Source organism: Drosophila subobscura, chromosome J (assembly GCF_008121235.1).
Source record: "Drosophila subobscura isolate 14011-0131.10 chromosome J, UCBerk_Dsub_1.0, whole genome shotgun sequence".
In the NCBI taxonomy this organism is placed as follows: Eukaryota; Metazoa; Arthropoda; class Insecta; order Diptera; family Drosophilidae; genus Drosophila; species Drosophila subobscura.
This window is the reverse complement of record NC_048532.1, coordinates 4507303-4526191: the sequence shown is the minus strand read 5'-3', so window position 1 is coordinate 4526191 and position 18889 is coordinate 4507303. Positions and strand designations below refer to the sequence as shown.

The 18889-nt window shown below is 42.7% G+C and overlaps 1 protein-coding gene and 1 long non-coding RNA gene across 2 annotated transcripts in view; one reads left to right on the top strand and one right to left on the bottom strand.

Moving 5' to 3' along the window:
- The window catches only part of LOC117893456 (MOXD1 homolog 2), a 116923-nt gene extending 109237 nt beyond the window's left edge, over positions 1–7686 (top strand). The window contains exons 10-11 of the mRNA XM_034800076.1: positions 3668–3836; positions 7265–7686. Coding sequence (XP_034655967.1) covers positions 3668–3836; positions 7265–7582 — 487 coding nt within the window. The 3' untranslated portion in view covers positions 7583–7686. The remainder of the gene's footprint in view (positions 1–3667; positions 3837–7264) is intronic.
- Positions 2902–3518, bottom strand: LOC117893457. The gene is made up of 2 exons (XR_004648806.1): positions 3365–3518; positions 2902–3282 (listed from the first exon to the last, which is right to left on the bottom strand). It is a non-coding gene; the product is annotated as an uncharacterized LOC117893457 (long non-coding RNA).
- Positions 7687–18889: the final 11203 nt, after the last annotated feature.

The window sequence follows — 18889 nt, the reverse complement described above, 5'->3', positions numbered from 1 at the left end:
CTACGCAAATTGGCTTCATTTTATAGTTGTTGCCTTTGGGTCGCAGCTTTTGTTAATTGTTTAAGGCTGAATGATATAGATATCCACTTCGGGCCCGATCCCATGCCATCCCAACCCAGCCCCTTTACGGCATAAAAAAGGGGCCTCATTAAGGCTCATGATATCCTTTATTACTTTATGACTTCTTCTTCTCCTCCAGCCCCATGGCTCCTGCAGTGCCTCCTGCTTGCTTGCCTCATCTTTGCATATCGGATTGCTCGACTGCACACATGGAATTTCCCAATACCAATACAAGTCCCTGTACCAGTACCAGTCTCTGTTGCTGGCTGCTTCTCTTCTACTCTTTGTTATCGATACTCTTTGCGTGGCTGGTCGCAATTATCCCAAAGATATTTCTTTCGCTGTGGAGCTCTAAGGCTTCCCTTCATCTTGCCTGATTTTTGCTTTTTATTTTCCAGGTTTTAAGTTAATTAAAGCCAAAGCTAAAGAGGGAGAATCTCGTTAAAATAAGTCTCTTTGTGGTTATTTTGCAGATTATTACAAGCTTCGGTTTAAACCCTAATTGATTTGCGTTTCTTTTCCCTAAAAAAATTTGTAACATTTAATGGGTAGGGCTGTACCAGATATTCAATGCTCTATCCTCCTCTTCTAACGTGCAACAGCCTTCCTGGAAACAGCAACCAGCAACCAGTTGCCTGTTTGTGCTATTTTAGTTTTCATTTGTCATCGGGAGATGGCCATTTGGCCGTTATGCCAGCCAATTGCAATTGCATTCGAGTTCAAAATTGAATTTTGCTCCAATGCGAAGCAGGAGGTCATAAATGCACAGAGCTCCCCCTTCCTTCTGCTCGCCACTGGTATGGCATTTCCTACTCCCCTGCTCCCCTACTTTCGTACTCCAGCCTTTGTCGAAATGCGCCGTCGTCATAACGCTACATAAATAAACCCATTGCAAAGCGCATTGCAGTTGCAGTTGCAGTTGCACTTGCATGTGGAAGTGGAAGTGGAAGTGGCAGTGGAGCCCCCTGTTGTTGCAGTCTATGGCCTAGAGCTGGTTCAGCTCGAAATGTATTTTGGGGGTGTGGGAAGGGGCTGGCATTGTGATGTGCTATTGGATTTTATAATCAACAATGCCAAACCATGGACTCTGCCTTTGTCATGCTGCTGCCTGCTGATGTTGCTTCTGGTTTGGGTTTGCGTTTGGGTTTGGCTTTTCGGGGGGATTTGGATTCCTGTTGCTGTTGGGCCATCATTTTAATTATACTGAGTGCCAATGAAGTCAATGGCGATAAGGCTAAAACGCTGGCGATTGATGGCCTGGCCCGCACAGCGGGTGGGATGGCCCTCCAGGATGTTATCCCGTTTTTACATTACCAACATCTGTGTGAGTTTCCACTGCATTTATATTTATTATATGTATGTGGGAGGTTACGGCGGCTACGACCACGGTTACGGTCATGCTTCCCGGATATATTAGCAGCAGCGAACCTCCTCTTCCTCCGCCACCAATGAACCGCAAACACCAAATGTAAAGGAAGCGAGAAAGGGAGGAAGCGAGCGAGAGAGTGCAGCACGGTACACAGGGAGAAACAGGACTCTGCAAATGGACTCTGGAATGCAATGTCATACGGATTAACCTCTCGTGTGCTCTTTCCACAGTGCAGAGCAGATGGACGGAGATGGGCAAATGCAATATATTATTTTATATTATTATTATTATTATGGGACGCAGGACACGGACACGGATATGGACATGGACATGGACCGCACAGACATGCGGGACTCGTACAAGTGGCCAGCGCCATTAGAGGAGAACGGACACAATGAGGAAGGGGTCGGCAGTCGGCAGTCGGCCGTCGAAGGGGAGGTTTTGCAATCAATCCGCAGACATTAATATTTTTCGTGTTTGCAACCGCAAATTGTTGCGGCTGTTGCAGCAGCCACCCCACCCCACCCCCAGCAACAACATCTCTCTACAGATTCTCTCCGGTTCACTCGCCACATGAGTCAACCCAACCCCCTCCCCGTCAGAGCACCTTTCTCGACTGGCGTTGGAGGACTACAGTTTCACAGACACAACCCTCGATGCGGATTGAGTGGAATCATAAATTAATTAAAAGAGATTTGTTTGCGGCTTCCAAAGGATTCAGCCATCCCAGTGGCAGTGGCAGGGCCAGTACCAGGGCTTGGGCCAGTGCAAAAACAGCTCGCAAGAGCAAAAGAGCTCTCACAAAGAAATTGTGTGCGTTCGTGCTAGTGCCGGGCCGCTCCCCTCCCCTCCTCCCGTCCTCTCCTTCTGTCTCTGTATCAATGTGTGGGTGTTCTATGAAATTAAAGCAACATTTTTCGTAATGCCGGGCAAAGAACAAAATTAATTAGCCTAATTGTAAGGGCGGACAGCGGGTGCCGGGGCCATGTCGAGGGGCAGCAGACACTGAGCCACCAACGAAACGAGGCGAAATGAATGAATGGAGCGAATGAATGAGATGAGATGAATATATAGAAGGAATTTATATTGCGCAAGATCCCCCTCACCCGACAGTGGCGGCGGTCAGTGCTTTAGCAAAAAGAAGGGGGTCGACAGGCTTGCAGAGTGGAGTGCAACAGAAAAAACACTTTTGCCAGTGGACTGACAGTGAGTTAAATTGACAAGAATAAGTGGAACTATAAAAAAAATTGCTCCGCGAATGAATTTCGAAGCACTCGAGTCTTAATGTAGATTTTTTAAGCAAGGATTTCCCCATTTCAATTAGTTTCGCTCATGCAATTTTGGCAATCTTTAGCGAATAACTTTCTGGTAAATTTAAAATAGACAGCCCAATAGCTTTTACGAGACAACCCCTCTATGGATACTGAAAGATCATGATAAATGACAAATTCTGAGTCAAAAGCGAAATGAAATTAAACAACCAAATTATACATATTTGTTATCGGAATCAGGACCCAGGGCGACACAGGGTTGACATTGAATTGAGTAATCAGTAAACACACAAGGTCCCAAAAAGCGACTTCCGTAAGCCATTCCATTAGTCATCTCTCCCTGTGAGTCGCTCCGAGAGTGACGGGTTTCCATCCCTCCAGACTACGCCACTGATTGCTGCACACTGAGGTTTTACACTTTTAGCCCATTTATTAGGTTTTTCTCTGCCTTCTTCTGTTCCATTTTCTTCGCGTGGTGGTGCCCTGCCTTGCCGTCGTCCTGCGGTTCTCCGTGTGCGGTTTTTATTTCGTTTGGCAGACCAGAAATTGTAACAACGTATTTGACGCGTCACAAATGAAAATCTAAAAGATTAATTAGCTCAAGTTTTTGTCGGGCGCGCGCGCCTCCCCACGAAAATCCGAGCGCAAATCTGCGACGACTTACCGAAAAAAGGGACCCAAGCAAAGCCAAGCCAAGGATCAGATTCAGAGTCAGGACAACCCTCTTTTCATCCTTCGTCTTTCTTGGGGGGGAAAACTCGAAAATCTGCTGGCAAAGCGCCTTTTGAGGGTGGAGTGACTGAGTCTGCCAGCTTGCCAGCCTGCCAGCCAGCTTGCCTGCCAGACTGTATACGTAATAAATTTTAAGTCCTAATCAAACTTGACAATAATAATAAAGTTAATAATGTTATTTAAGATCTGTGCCCACACCCCTCTGTAACTCTCCGTTCTGTGTCTTATCTTGCAGCGACTCGAATCCCGTGCTTATATCATCGCCACCCGAATTGGCCGGAATGACACTGGAGGCACGTCTGATATCCTACGATTGGGAAAATCAATTTGGCGAATTCCAGGAGGCCACACGCAAGGGCAGCTTCAAGCCCATCTGCTGGGGGGCCAAGAATCATGTGGTGCCGGTAAGTAGAGCGTAGAGATTTCCCCATTGCCCCGATTTATGCTTCAAGATAACGGCTAAAACTTTTCAATGGGAAAAGTCATCTCTCGCTTCACTCGCTTCTCTGGCTTCTCGGGCTCTCTGGCGGCGACAAGCGGCAGACGGCGTGCTCGTACTCTCTCCCCCAGAGCAAACCTCTCATTCATTCTCCTCTCTGGGTCCGAGTGTCTGTCACAGTTGAAATCGCATTAACCCTTTTTATCCATCTGGGCATCTCAATCTCGTTTTTCTTATTCGCTCTTTCTCCACTTCTCTGGCTTTTTCTCCGCTAATCGCTGAGAACATTTCGAGCTGGATTCCCTTGTCCTGCTTGTCGTTGCCGCTGCTGCTCCTAGTCCTGCTTTACATCCATCAGCTTAATCAGCTAAATTGCTAGACAATATCTGGGATAATTTTTCTTGCTGCCATTTGATGGCCCAGCCGCCCCCACACACAGATACCCTCCCCCCTGCCGCTCAGATACGAAAACAGCCACAGAGCTAGACAAGTGCTCATTTATTCATTGGATAGAGGAATGGGGGCTGGCGCACGGAGTAGAGCTAAAGCAGAAAAGACATTAGGACCCCTTTCTCCACCTCCATCTACCATCCCCATCTACCATCCTGCTTTGGCTCGGGCAAAATGCGGGTAATGTCTACCGGAAACCGCACGTTATAAAGTGCAATCAATTGCATTGCGGCCAGGGCCAGGGCTCTGTTCGCTCCGCTCGTTGCGAGTTCGAGTTCGAGTTTGTTAGGCGCCACTTTACAGCAGTCGCTCGCAGAGTGGAGTGGTTCTAGGGGGAGTCACATCTATCAGGCCAACACACGTACGACTTCGACAACGATCATTCTAATGGGTCACACACTAAACCACGACTAGGACCAGTACGAGGACGAGGACGAACCACGACCACGACTAGGACGACGATTCCCAACAAGCTGCCTCTAATTCACGTCCAAAATGGTTTAGACCAACTGAGTGAATGCTCCCATATGAGCATGATTCTACCTCTCCCTCTACCTCCCTCTATTTCTCGCCCTCTCTCTCTCTCTGGCGCTTTTTCCACTGTGTGGAAATTGTGGGAAATTGCTTAAGTTGGAAATTGTTGCCATTTTTATGCCACTGACTTGGCTCTCTGTCTTTGGCTCTGCCTCCGCAACAGCCTTTGCCTCTCTGGCTTTCACTCGGTGATTTCTTCCTTTTTTTCCCTGTAGCACTCGAGACCAAAATTATCAACGCTTGAATTGTCATCGATTTTCCGTGCTATTGCGTTAAATGCTGCCCATTCGGGGTGCCTTCTAGCTCTTCTTTAGTCAATAATTCATTGGAGGACCGGGCCGAACCAATCTCTCCCTCGGTGACAGACAGGCCCATTGAATTTAGAAGGGAAAAAAGAAGAGCCCGTTCAGGCGCCTAAATTAGCAGGGAAGCAGGGCAAAAAGTTATCGTATAGTTCCTGCGTGACAGAGAAAGGTGAACGACAGTTAAATGTAGCGTGAAATATACAGCGGCAAAAAGGTGACAAAGAACCGAAAGAAGTCCCTGATTAGTTTTCGCCCAGCGCCTTTCTAGCAGGGTTCGTTGAGTCGGAAGGCCTAGTTCCTGCCCTGTTCCTGATCCTGGAACACACAAAAAATACCTTAAGCAGACACAACTCACTGAGCAATGGGGCTGAAGAGATTCCGGATAAAAATATAACAAAACTAGCAGAGAAATCGGCAGGATTGATATTAAGTTGGGTTTGAATTCAAGTACCAAAAGGCACTTCATCTATGAGGCTTTCCAAAGTCCCGCTTTGTCTTTCTTTTTTTTTTTTGGGTCCACTTAATTAGCATAATATAAAATATTGTAGCCCCAATTTTGATGGGCGCTATCAAAGCTGGCAAAGCGAGAAACCCAACAAATACATAAAAGGCCAAAGCCGGCCACCTAATTAGCATGTCAATCTCTGCACACCGAAAAACACACAAAACTCCACGCCCTAGCTAGCTCTGCGGGGAAGGCAACAAATTGTGGCACGCCGAGTGCCAGAAGAGAGCAATTAAAGCCTTAAATTTATGCACAACACACAAATTGCACATTTTATAATGTTCAACCTCAATGGCGATGAAGGCAGAAGAGCAGCAGTAGCATTAGGAGCAGCTTCAGCCATCAGGAGATGGCACAAACAAAGCACACAACACACATTCCTTTTCAATTAAAATGTCTGTCAGTGGCAACAAGAGGCTGGCTCCTTCTGGCCAAGCCAACACCTGGATATGTCTGTCAAGCAAGCTTCTCGAGGATATCCCAAGGCGGCAGGGGATTGGGAGCTGACCCATAGATTTTGGTTTCTATTTTTTCGTTCTGTTCGCCCCAAAACGATTCACAAAATGCCTTTTCAAAAATTCAACAAAAAACAACGAGCAGGGAAGGTCCGTCCGTTCTGCTCCTGCCATCGTCCTTCGTCGTTGTCGTTGCGATTTGCATAATATTATTAGTAAACACTCGTTATGAAGTCAGCCACGCCTCCGACTCTGCCTCCGCCCCACACACAAATGCAGACATTTGCTAGATTTAGATTTTGGACTGGGCATAAAATATTTGACCGCAGCACAAGTCCGGGGGATCCCCATGCCCCGACCCAGCCCCGACCCAGCCCCGACCAACACTCCACCTATTTATAAACACAAATTTATTCAGCGTAATTAAAACACAAAATTCAGAGCCAACGAATTCGCTGGGGACTCCGGGAGCAAACAAGAAAGGTGTGGGGAGTGTGAGAGATGGATCCCGGTCTGTTTTATTTGGGTCTGAGGCTTCATTGTTTTGCTATTGTACCAGGAATTTATTCTGGCGTGGGTTCTGTTTACTCTCGCCGGCTCTCCACTCTCTTACTCTCTGGCGCTCGGCGGATGGGAGGGTATAACTGTTTTGTTAGGCTGCTTGTTCCGCGTGAAAACACCTGCCATGTTGGTGGGTTCCTCAAAGGAATTCGGGTATGGAATCCGCCCAAAATAATGTGGCATACTTTTGGGATAGCACCTGCAGGCTACCAAGCTATGTAGATTATGGAGAAACTGACCTAGTTTGACCAATAAATAATCACAGAAAACATAATGATGATCCTATTTTCCTGGTTTTCTGACAGTACATATTAATTTGAAGAGCATTCCAGAGTTCTAAAATCCCTATTATATATTGTCTCTTCATCTCTCTCTTTTGTTGCAATGTCAACGGCATAAATAAGCTTTTCAATTTCCTCTGACTCGCTGGTTCTCTTTCTGTGTTGGCAGAACAACAAAAACCGAAAAAAGCAAGACTCGCGAGGAAAAAGATAAATTTAATTAATGTTGTAATTTATTACGTACAGATCCAGAGAAAAGAGAGAGACTTCCACAGCGCTAATGTTTCTCATTTCCTTTGCAGGGCTCCGAGTTCCTCGAAGGCTACAGCATAAATGTTACCAAGACCTACAAGAAGCACAAGCGGTGCAAGCCCAAGCGCCTTTTTGCACCGATTACCGAGAGGACTGCTCCATCGCCAGCCTCCGATCTGAGCGAGCTTCCCGTCCTCCACGAGCTGGACAACAACAACATCATCGAAGGAGCGGCTCGGAGTAGCCGCAGCTCTGCGACCGATGTCCACGGACTGAGTTTAAGTCGAGGCAACTGCCGGGAGTTTGTCAGCTGCCTGCTCTGGCTGGGCGCCTCCTCCTGGTGGCTCCTGCTCATGTTAAGGACGTGAGGGAATCCAGCAACAGCAGCAGCAGGACTTGGAACAGCAGGAATCACAGGCACCACCGTCTAACTAAACTAAACTAAACATGCAGCAACACAACAGAAAAAAAAGATGCAAAATCTGTGGAAAACGGAAAATGCGAACTCAACTCAACTACAGCTCTCTAACTTTAAATGACATCTCTTAATCCTACTACAGATACAAATAGAAGAAGTAGGAAAATGTGAAAAGCGGAAGAGCCAACATGAAATATTCATAATAAGCTAGCGTATAACAGCTCTCCCTACTCCAACTCCTATTACAACACCAGCACCTGCTGTTCCCTCTGCAACCCCCTATACACCCACTTCCTCCACAACAACTCCCATTTATTTATTCTCCTCCCTACCACCACAATTTTGTTGATTTTGTTCTAGAGTTTTATTAAATTATTAACGATTATTTTAGTCTAGTTTAAGCTAAAAGTAAAACAAAACAAAAAAAAACAAATACAAGCAAAAGAGCAAAAGAATAATGTCGAAAAAAAACCGAAAAGCAATAATTAGTTGTTGTTGTCGTTATGAAATATATAAACCGCGAAATTGTAAAAGATATTATAGATATACACCTTGACTACATATATATAGAGCAGTCATTCCTTCTACCATACATATAGTATATATATACATATATACGGATTCATATATGTATATTTAGACATATATACACACATTTATATATATAAATAGAGGGTCTGACTTGGGTAAAGCTTGAGCGTCTGATGGGTTTTGTTGGGCATTGCAAGAAACAATCGTAGAAGGGAACCGACATCAAGTGGCAAGTCCTAGGCGAAGGCATCAGAGTCCTCCCCCCAGTTAAGTTTAGTGCGAACAACCAAGTGGAACTAAGTTCGAACGGGCAAAATCATAAAAAACATACAACATAAATCATACACACCCCCATTCATACATACATACATAAATACAACTTTATACGTCCATATAGAAAGCGGGATCGAGAGAAGGCAAAACCGATTTAGTTTAACGTAATTATTAGAAAAAGACTTGGATATCTTTACTTTGTTGGGAAAAGACTAAGAGGAAAATTTACATGAGCATAAAGAGAGGCAAAACCCTGTAGTGTAGGAAAAAAAGCAATAATCATGACATCGTTACAAACCGAAATATTTAATTGAGTTCAGCACTCCTGTAATTTATCTATATGTTAGGGCAGAGAACAAGGGAGACTGAGGCAAGTGGATCAGTTTCATTTATAATGGTGCGTTTAATCGCTTAATGATCGATAAGTCGATAGTTTGGTTTTTTTTTTTGTCAAAGTTCTTCACATAATGCCATCGGTTTCAACCATCTTTCAAAACTTATTTGCTAACCATACCCGCCTGCAGTCTGTGCTTTTGTATAATTTTGCTAACCTATTGTGGCTACACTATACTCGCTCTTTAATCTTAAGTTCAATTCAGTTAACTATTGCAAATCTACCTGCGCTTTTTGGGGACAGAATGAAATGAATGAGCGGAAGAAGCGGAAATACTCTCAACACTCAAAGTGTCAACCTCCTCTCTTTTTCACTCGCTGTCGTTCTACTAATCCCTCTCTAGTTTATACACAAACACACACACATAGGATATCACGTTTTGCTAGATATAAGCTGTAAATACTCTCCACTAGAAGGGAACGGGGAAATGGGAAAGGGGGAAACTAAAAGCGGAATTGTTAGAAAAGCGGGGGTAATTGAGGGAAATAGTAGGAGGATACGGAAGCATTATACAGGGTGTGTGATTAGGTACGGCTCTCGATCAGCTCTAGCAGCTCTAGGCGTAGGATTGTACGAGTACTTTATACAGATATAGAAACAGATACAGATGATACAGATAGACGGTTAGAGGACACGTAGCATTGTATGACGGGGCCGCCAAGTTCAGTTCGAAGTAGTAAAAATATACCATATACATACACACATACGACATTAACATAAATATATATAGTACATACGATAACTATAACTATAAAGTCTATATATATACAATACCCTACATCTATAAGTAGTTACGTGGTTCGTAGTTGTAAATGTGAATGTGAGTATTTTATACAAAAAAAAAAAAAAAAAAATTAAATAAAATAAAATAAAAAGCAAATAAAGCAAAGCATGAAGCGATAAAAAACAAAACCCGAACAAGAATAAACCATTTTTATACGATCGAGATAACGATCCGATCCCCCATGATCGAACGCTATATATATATGCAATAAAAATCATATATATAGATATATATTTTAGGATAACTGCTATAACTATGATTAGTGACAAGTTGGCGTAAGCAAAATGCAAATGCAAAGTTGAAACAATCAAAATAACGTTTAAACAAAAAAAACAGTACAGTTCTTATTTTGAGAAAAAAAAACTATTAAAAGTTTTCCTCCAAACTCACACAGACACCCACACACTCACTCACACAGTGAAAACTTTAACGCTTGTTGGTGAGGCCGAGGGTAAAAAAAGTGAAACTTTGTTGCAGCCCGAGGCGTGCCCTTTAAATATGGGCCATCCTGTTTTTGAGGTTTTCCCACTTGACGTGCAACTTTTTAAAGGCATGCCCTCCTGCCCCCCTCCAGTTAGGCCCTTTCAGCTGAATGCGACCGCTTTGAGTCGAGTTGGCAGGCCCAACTAGGTCTAATTAGGAGCGATGAGCAGCCAACATCGTTCTCATAGTTTTGGCTTTCGATTCGCTTGCTTTGTCCTTTGTCATAGCAACCTGGTAATTTTTGCCCTTCTTGCCTCGTCTTTTTTAACCATTCTACCTTTGTTTGGCACATTAATTAAACTTCTTGCCCCAGTGAAGCGAGGGGACAGAGAGAGCGGGAGAAAGGAAAACCCGAGCAAAAACACGGCGCACAATTACAAAGGCAAAAGCGGAAGGAAACCAGAACGCAAACATTTCTTCTTTTGGCTCGCCAATTGGAAATTAGTTTGGGTTCTGCTCTGTTCTGCCACAGAGATCCACTGAAACACACATACAGGCACACACATGGAGAATGAGGAAAATGTATTCATATAATTTAATTAAATGCAAACAACAAAAAAACGGTTTTGGAAAATGTACTTGCGATAGTAACGATAACACAAAAAAAAGTCAGTAAATAGTTTCAAAAACTAAAAACATATACAAACAAAAAGCAAACGAAGCGAGAAAAATGGAAGAAACTAAACTAAAATAATCTAACTAAAACTAAAAAAACAACAAAATCCAAACGGAAACTACATTTAAAATGCAACAGAAAACCAGAAAAACACACGAGAGCACAGCAGGAGCCGTGGGGCAGAGATGTCGCGGCATGGAGTTGGGATAAGGCATCTGGGGAATTTGACGCAGCCCAAGAGCTGCTGCAGTGGGGTACCAATGGAACATCCTGCTTATGGAGTAACTCCTGAGTGGAGCATTTCAATTGCATTGCCAGTTCTGTCTTTCTGCCAATTTGCTGGCCTTTTTTACCTGGTCTGGCTTAATGCCTTTGTTGGCATCAGCCAGCTAGCTCTCTGCTGTCTTTTCTATAAAGATTTTGCTTTTTTTTGCTCTGACTTTGGTCCTTTGGTCTGGGAAGCGACTAGGAACCCATTGAGGAACCTAATAAGTTTTTAAAACTGCCCCAATTAGCTCGCTTAACTTGTTTCCTTACCATGGCTCAGTCTTTTCTTCCGCAAAGACACCTTTTGTTCATCCACTCAAAGGAATCCTGAGAATCCCAGGAGATGGGAGCTCTTGCCCCGACTCCAGCTCCAGTCTGTCAAAGTAGCAAAGTGGCAAACACACAGAGACACAGTACATTCATAGATAGAGAGAGGGAAAGGGAGAGAGAGAGAGAGAGAGAGAGAGAGCGAGAACAATGTAGGATGTTAGTAGTATCAAGATATGTGTATATGTCCTTAGGCCCTCTATTGAAAGTCTTTAGTTCGCCGAGAAGCGGAACGGAGGAGCAGATGCAGCAGGATGAGAATAGCAGAGTAGAAGCGAAGAAAGCAAAACAAAACAAAACAAAAAACACAACCTACCTAAAGCAAGAAAACAAAACCTAACTATTTTTAGTGTGTACCTTGATTTTTTCCAAGCGAAAGAAACCTTGAGCGGATTACCCCAGGAGAACTACATACATACATATATACATACATACATATAGAGTACGAGTAAAGGAGCAACCATAATGAGAAATCAAGTAAAAGGAAAAGCAATAAAGCAATAAAGAGCAAACGCATAGCTATCGATATGAGGAGCGGACCGGATCGGATAGGAGGATTAGGCTAAACAAATACCATAACTCTAGGCAAAGATTTAGGTAACAGATTAGAACGAGTGAAACGGGGTAACATTCTTTTTGGGGCAGCCTTTTTGGCAGGAACGGAAATGGGAACAGGGATGGGCGTTGTGTGGCGAAAGAAGAAAAAACGGGAAATCGAAGTGCATATGATTAAAAACATAAACAAAACCAAGTAAAACAAAACAAAAACTATTTTAAAGTAGAGCAGTTTGCGAAATATTTAAATGTGTCGTTAGTAGGCAAGTAAAACCCCACAAAACAAAATTGTAGTTGCATTGTCGTTAGCCATAGTAGCAAAGTTGCATGAGGAAGAAACATACATACCATACCATACATCATACCGAATCAAAGAGAACTACAATACATAACATAGCCAGCATCATAGGAAGAGCATCGCATCATCAGTGTTTGAGTATGTATATCTCCTGCATGAAATGGAATAAGTACGAACACACACACAACCCACATAGATACATATACAATACATATATATATATACATACATACATAGTAACGCATACAGATAGTATATATAGTATATATATGGAGATAGAACCAACCCTCACCTAGACCCAAAGAATGCGCGTAGAAATCAAGCTACATAACAACACTCGATCATAAGCTATAGACAGAAACCAAACTCCAAAACTGAAGCTAAACTCTGCGTGAAAAGGGGCAACTGTGCTTGAAGCAACCGTTAAAACGCCAGAAATATCTTCTATTAAGCTTCCATTACGCTCACTCTCAGTTTCCACCTGGCCTATCCCTAACCTTTCCCAACTCCTTGTTTCAAACTAACCTCAAACTGAGCTCAACCCAGCCTCATTCTGTCTAAAGATAAAATGCAAGCGGTTGCCTCTACTCACACAGCCAAAAGCCCACATCCACACATCCAGAGACCGACAAAAACAGGGCTTTTTTGATACCAAACTAATTGATAGCCAGATACTCGGACGAGAAGTGGAAGCCGAATTAAAACGAGAATCATCATCATTTATCTATTGTGAATTTCATTATTTGATTGTGAGTTAAGTTCCGACTAAAACTTTAACAACAACTACTCTCTATGAATGTGTTTAAGTTACTCACTAAAATCATTTTGTAAAATACTAAACCGCAAGCTAAGCAACTTTTACTATAACAAGAAAAACAAACAAAACTGAATGAAAATCTGATAAAAGACACAAAACAAAAGCAAAAACAAACAATAAAATTAAAATATATATTAAATATATATATATATATATAGAATCGACACTTGTTTTCACTCTTTATCTGGAACCAAATCTTGTGGTATCAAAGTGCCATTGTAATCCTCCCATGGGACTCGTTTCTTTTGTTTGGGGCTATTGTCTTTTTAAATTTTAATACCCGGTACTCGAAGAGTAAATAGGGTATGCTGTATTTGTGTACAAAGTGGACATTAAGTATATATATTCTTAACCAGCATCTATAGCCAAGTCTATATAGCCGTGTCTGTCTGTCGGTCCGTCCGTCTTGTTTGTCGGGACTCAGGGACTATAAGGTCTAAAGCCACCAAATTTTGCCTCCAGACTGATGTATGCTCACATTGATACAAATGTATTTCAAAAATTAGCCCCGCCCCCTTCCGCCACGCAAAGTTCGAAAATCTCCCACAGCCACAAATTTGAAGATAAAAGAAACCAAAATACGCCATTCCGTAGGGAAGGGCTATATCTATCAGATCACTGGGATCAGATCGGATCATCATTATAGCCACAACGAAGAAATTGATTTGCAGTGGAAACCCACCCCGACCAGCGGTTTTTTATTATTTTTTGCACATTCTCTCATTCCACACTTGGCTTCGTGCTGTGCGCATCGCTAGGTGGTGGGGGCGAGCTAAAGAGAGCGTGTTGGAGGTACACTAAGGTACAAATATACTGCCTGAGTACCGGGTATAAAAGTTGTGACGCGTAAGAAGCGACTCACACGTCCCTTCTCTTTTTTTTTTTTGCGTGTATTTGTGCTTCTACATATAATATTAGTGTATGGGTAGATTATACCCACTTAAACTCTGGTATTTATTTATGCAAATTTAGTTGAATGCAAATTAATTACATAACTGCCTATAAAAGCTGAAAACGCTGTTTACAAAACTCAGCACCAGCAACATCAAAAGCCGCATCAGAATCGCTAACTTAACACACACACACACACTTGAAAAAAGCGAAAGCGAGTGCATAGACAATGGGATACCCGCTACCCAGTGCAGTGGAGCCAATCAAATCCGAAATGTTGACTAACAAAGAAGTTCTGACTAGAAACGGGCGTGAAGTGTTCATTCATTCTTCATTCATTTTTTTTTTCTCGCAATCTTTATTATCGAAGCGACAACTTTCGCTAAATCTTTTTTAACAGTTTGCAAAGTCAGATTCTCGGTTATTCAAAAAGGTTAAACCCACGGAAAACGCTAATCGTTCTTGAATCCACTACGTAATGCAAGTACAGCAGACCCTTGCACTATATGCGCACAGGGTATAAATATAAACAAGCAAACAAATACACACACGATAAAAGCGGTGCGAAGCGAGGTAAGCCTCGAAGCAAAAATTATTTTTGCATCATTAATTTACATTTATATTCAATTAAAGCGCAAACACATGGCCAGGGGGAGGGAAGTCAACAGGAATAGAGAACATTGGGGGTGGAACTGTGCCAAATGGAAGGCGCGTGCCGCCGGCAAGGCGTCAAGTACCAGCACAAATAATTTTAAAGTTTTGGGGGCCAACAATAAAATAACAGTGAGAAGGAACGCGGTGAGACGCTGCACAAGCAGCGTCACTACCTTTAAACCCGGTACTCAGTCAGCATATACAGATGTATGTATGTACATAACCTAACATAACCTAATGACTTTTAATATTTTCGACCACAATTCTAAAGTACCCCTTAACTCTCAACTACCGTGTATGAAACTATAGAGTCAGATTCAGGGAAAAATGTTTAAATAGACTTGAAGATTCATCGTTCGAATGTATGTACATATGTACATACATACATATGTACATGGGTATATGTGAAACTTAATTTCTAGATGTGAAACTTAGGGTCACCTGAGATAAATACCATTAAAATAAGTTAACTAAAGTTAACTAACCCGTTATTGCGATGAATTCAATAAAAGCACCTACCATTTCATCATGGATAGCTATTAAACAAATTTCTCCACTTAATCTTTTTAGCTTGTCTCTTGTTTTCTATAGAAACGGATTGGTTTTAAAATTTCATTTTATTAATCTAATAACTTATTACTCTTCCGTAAACCCATTAACATTGACAGATGCGTATCCATAAGAAAAATGATTCATATCGCAATGCCCATCTCAGCTTATTGCATTCTATCAAAATCTGCCGCAAGCTGTCCTACCAGACCAATCTCGCTGTTCGGACGCCATAAAGAATTTCTATTAATTAACCATTTAAACTGTACAGCTACAAATATTCTACGACCACTTAAACTATGTCAACAAAACAATTGAGAGCAAAAGAGACGCAATTACAAGGGCAGAAAGAGAGGCACCTTGGCAAACCGAAAGAGCAAGCGACAGTCAGAGCTTGTCAACTTTTTGACCAAGACCTGAGAGTATTTAAACAATTATCGCAAAAGTGCATAGTGGGATACATACATATGTACATACAAGTGGATACATACAGATTTATGTGCATGTGAGCTAAAATATACATGCATACATACATAAACAGCTCAAATTTCGGCAATTCAAAGTTTGCTTATTTGTTATACACTTGCCGAGAGTATGGTTCGTTTTTATCTATTCTGTGCAATAAAAAAACTCTTCCAAAATGCATTGCATCTTAACATTTATTCTCATTAAATCTCCAGAGTTTATTCAAAATTAGGTGTAAAAGGGTATCGATTCTTCGTCTAGCAGGGTCCTTCCCTTCTTGTTTATTTATTTCTTTATTTATTCATTGCATCCCTGTCCCTGCCTGTAAGGCTCAACAGGCTCCCTCGATTGGCCAGTCGGTTTTGGCCATGTTTAAAAACAGTTTATGCTATTTTTTTGCTGGTTTTGCTGTCGTTAAACCTACGCTGATGCTGATGTCGATGCAGTTGCAGTTATTAAAATTACTTTGCAAAGTGATTCGCATTTATAATAATTTGCATATTAAATTATTTTCAATGAGAGGACAATGATTTCCAGCAGCAGCAACAACAAAACAGCCTCAAAGATACAAAAACAAATGCAAAAACAAGAGCAAAATTAAAATCATGAAAAAATCGAATTAATATTAAAAAGCGTTTAATTTTCCAGCATTTTAAGTGCGGATAATTTGGGAAAATGTTTTGGTCTGTCATACAGCCTGATATATAATCTGCAATCGTTTGCTTTTTTTCCACCACTTTTTGTGATCATTAAGCATTTTTTTTTTTGAAAACAATTGAATTGCATGAAAACAATTGTCAGTGAAATTGTGTGGACAAAGCACGAAAGTTCCCCAAGAGAAAGACACAGAATTATGTTTATGCTTGATGAGCACGGGATTTCCATGGCAATGTTGCCACATGAATAACGTTGATGCGAGCCTTAATTCGATTGATCTGAAACGGGCGCTTTCGGCTCCAGAACTATCACATATCATTTGCTCAAGAGCTGGGTGCCCCAATCGCAATCGTCCCCAATGTTCCACAAAAGTAGGTCCAGAGCCTGCCCAGCTGTGTGCGTGAAAGGATATTCTATTTCCACTCTCGAAACGAGACTCACTCAAATACTTGGCATAATGCGTGCCTAAAAGCGTGCCACATTTGTAAACCGATACTTAGGAGATAATGAAAAGTGGGCGGACTGAGGGACAGCAGGTGGAAATTATGCAGCAGCAGCAATAGAAACGAAAAGTTAAATGCTGTCACTCCCAATTCAAGTGCCAATATCAACTGGCCTCCAGTCAAACACAACACCTAAAAGAATTTCAATAATTTCTCCCACCTGCTGACAAGTTTCGCATTTCTTTGGCCATCAAGCAACCCTTTTAATGGTAGCACAACCCCCGAGAAATACCTGAGCCCTGGCAGGACGAAATTTTAGCATATTTCCACAGTTTATATGCGAAATAATGCTGAGCTGTGCATTTCTAATAGACGACAGCCAATTTCAGCACTCTCATCAGCAGTAGCAGCAGCATCAGAACTCTCCTCGGGCCCCCTGCCGAGTCATAAAAATCTAAATTTCAAAGCAGCCTGCCAAACATCATTGCCAGGGAGACTCGAAGAGAGCCATCCAGAGGTATCTAGAGAACGGGGACGAAACACATTCCGAATGACAGCATTTTCGACACAAGTCATGTGCATGTGCCTGGCTTGGAAGCAGGGCTAGTGGGGTAAAGTACATGTAAGTGCAGCCAGGACTTTGCAGCTGCAGCGGGGACACACCTCTATGGGCATGCAAAAATCTAAGCCTGCATCGAGATGATGAGTCCGTCTCCCCTTGTGCACTCATCCTGTCCGTTTGTCCGTCTGTCTGTGGTTTTTGATTCCGACATTCCCTGGCAATCACCTGTAAGAGGGGGGGCGTGGCAGCGGGACAGCAGCAGCTGGTCGTAAAGTGCAATAATGCCAGAATTTATGCAAGTCGAATGTAATAAAAATATGCATAATTCTGCAATAAATGATCTTAAGGCAATGCACACACACACACACACCCACAACCCCTCTTTTCTACATCCTCTTTTTCACTGTCTCACTTTGTCTCAAGCAAAGCCAACACCCGACAAAGTATTTCCCAAGAAGAAACCAACATATTCTGGGCTCCAGAAAGGTGCCAGGACCAGAACTAACTTGTATAGATCTCATGGCTCCTTAAACCGTTTCCACACCTCTCGCGTACCCTATTGAAATACTAATCTACTTCTAATTTGATCCCAATTGGAAATAATTTCTCATAGATTCCACCATCAGCAGAGTCGTAGTCCAAGTTCCGCACTTTGGTTTACTTTGTCGGCTGGACTTTTACAGCTGCTTGGAGTGGCTTGGCTTGGCTTGGCTTGGTTCTCTCTTGGCTCTTTTCTATGTTGCTTAAGTGTTATGCACTTACTGCACACAGTCTGATACACCCATAAAGGGTGAAATCTTTTAGATTACAACGTGGGGGGGCAACAGGGCAGGGCGGCATGCAGCTTATAGCCATGGCCATAACTGGTGTATCTTTTGGGTAAAACTTAAGCAGTTCGCAGGTGTTGCAACGAAATTGCAGTTTATCTAGCCGGCGATAGTTTTGCTCCCTCCTACGTCCTTTTCCTGCAGCTACAACTGCTACTACTCCTCATCCACCTTCTATTTTTGCATCTTGGGTAAGGCGAAAACTTAATGATCTGCGGCATATGTTGCGGGTCATCTAGGGGGTGGACTGGGATTGGGATTGGTACTGGGACTGGGGCTGGGACTAGGGGCAGGAAATTAAGTTTTTGTGCTGTTGTATTGCGTAAATGGCTTTTTAGTTCCCAAGGAAGTGAGTTGCATAAATTTCACTCTAGTTCTCCCTTCTGGTTCTCCGCTCTGGTCATTTGTGGGCCAAAAGCGCGTGTAAAAGCCATGAAATCGAAATCGAAACTACTAGCAAACAGAAATGATTGACGAAAACTGGCTGGGGGAAGAGAGGGACATGTTTTGGACATGGTAACTGGAACAGGGCATAAATCTTCATTGGAGTTTTCGCCTTTGGGCCAAAGTGAGAGCAAGAGAAGTCGTCGAGTCATGGCGGGTGCCACCTCCCTTTTTGCTGCGAATCGAAATGTGCTCATTCCCCGTCCATTTCCTTTCAAGCGCCGTCGCTGAGGCGTAGAACAAAGGGCCATTATGTACAGGTGCTGCTCGTCCAAAAGTGCCAAAACAAAGCAGACAGACGCACTCACTCACACGCACGCACGTATACCGATGCTCACGCACACCCACCCATAAAGAAACACACAGACACAGATACACACCCACACAGAGACAAGTACAGGGCGCAGACACATTGATTAA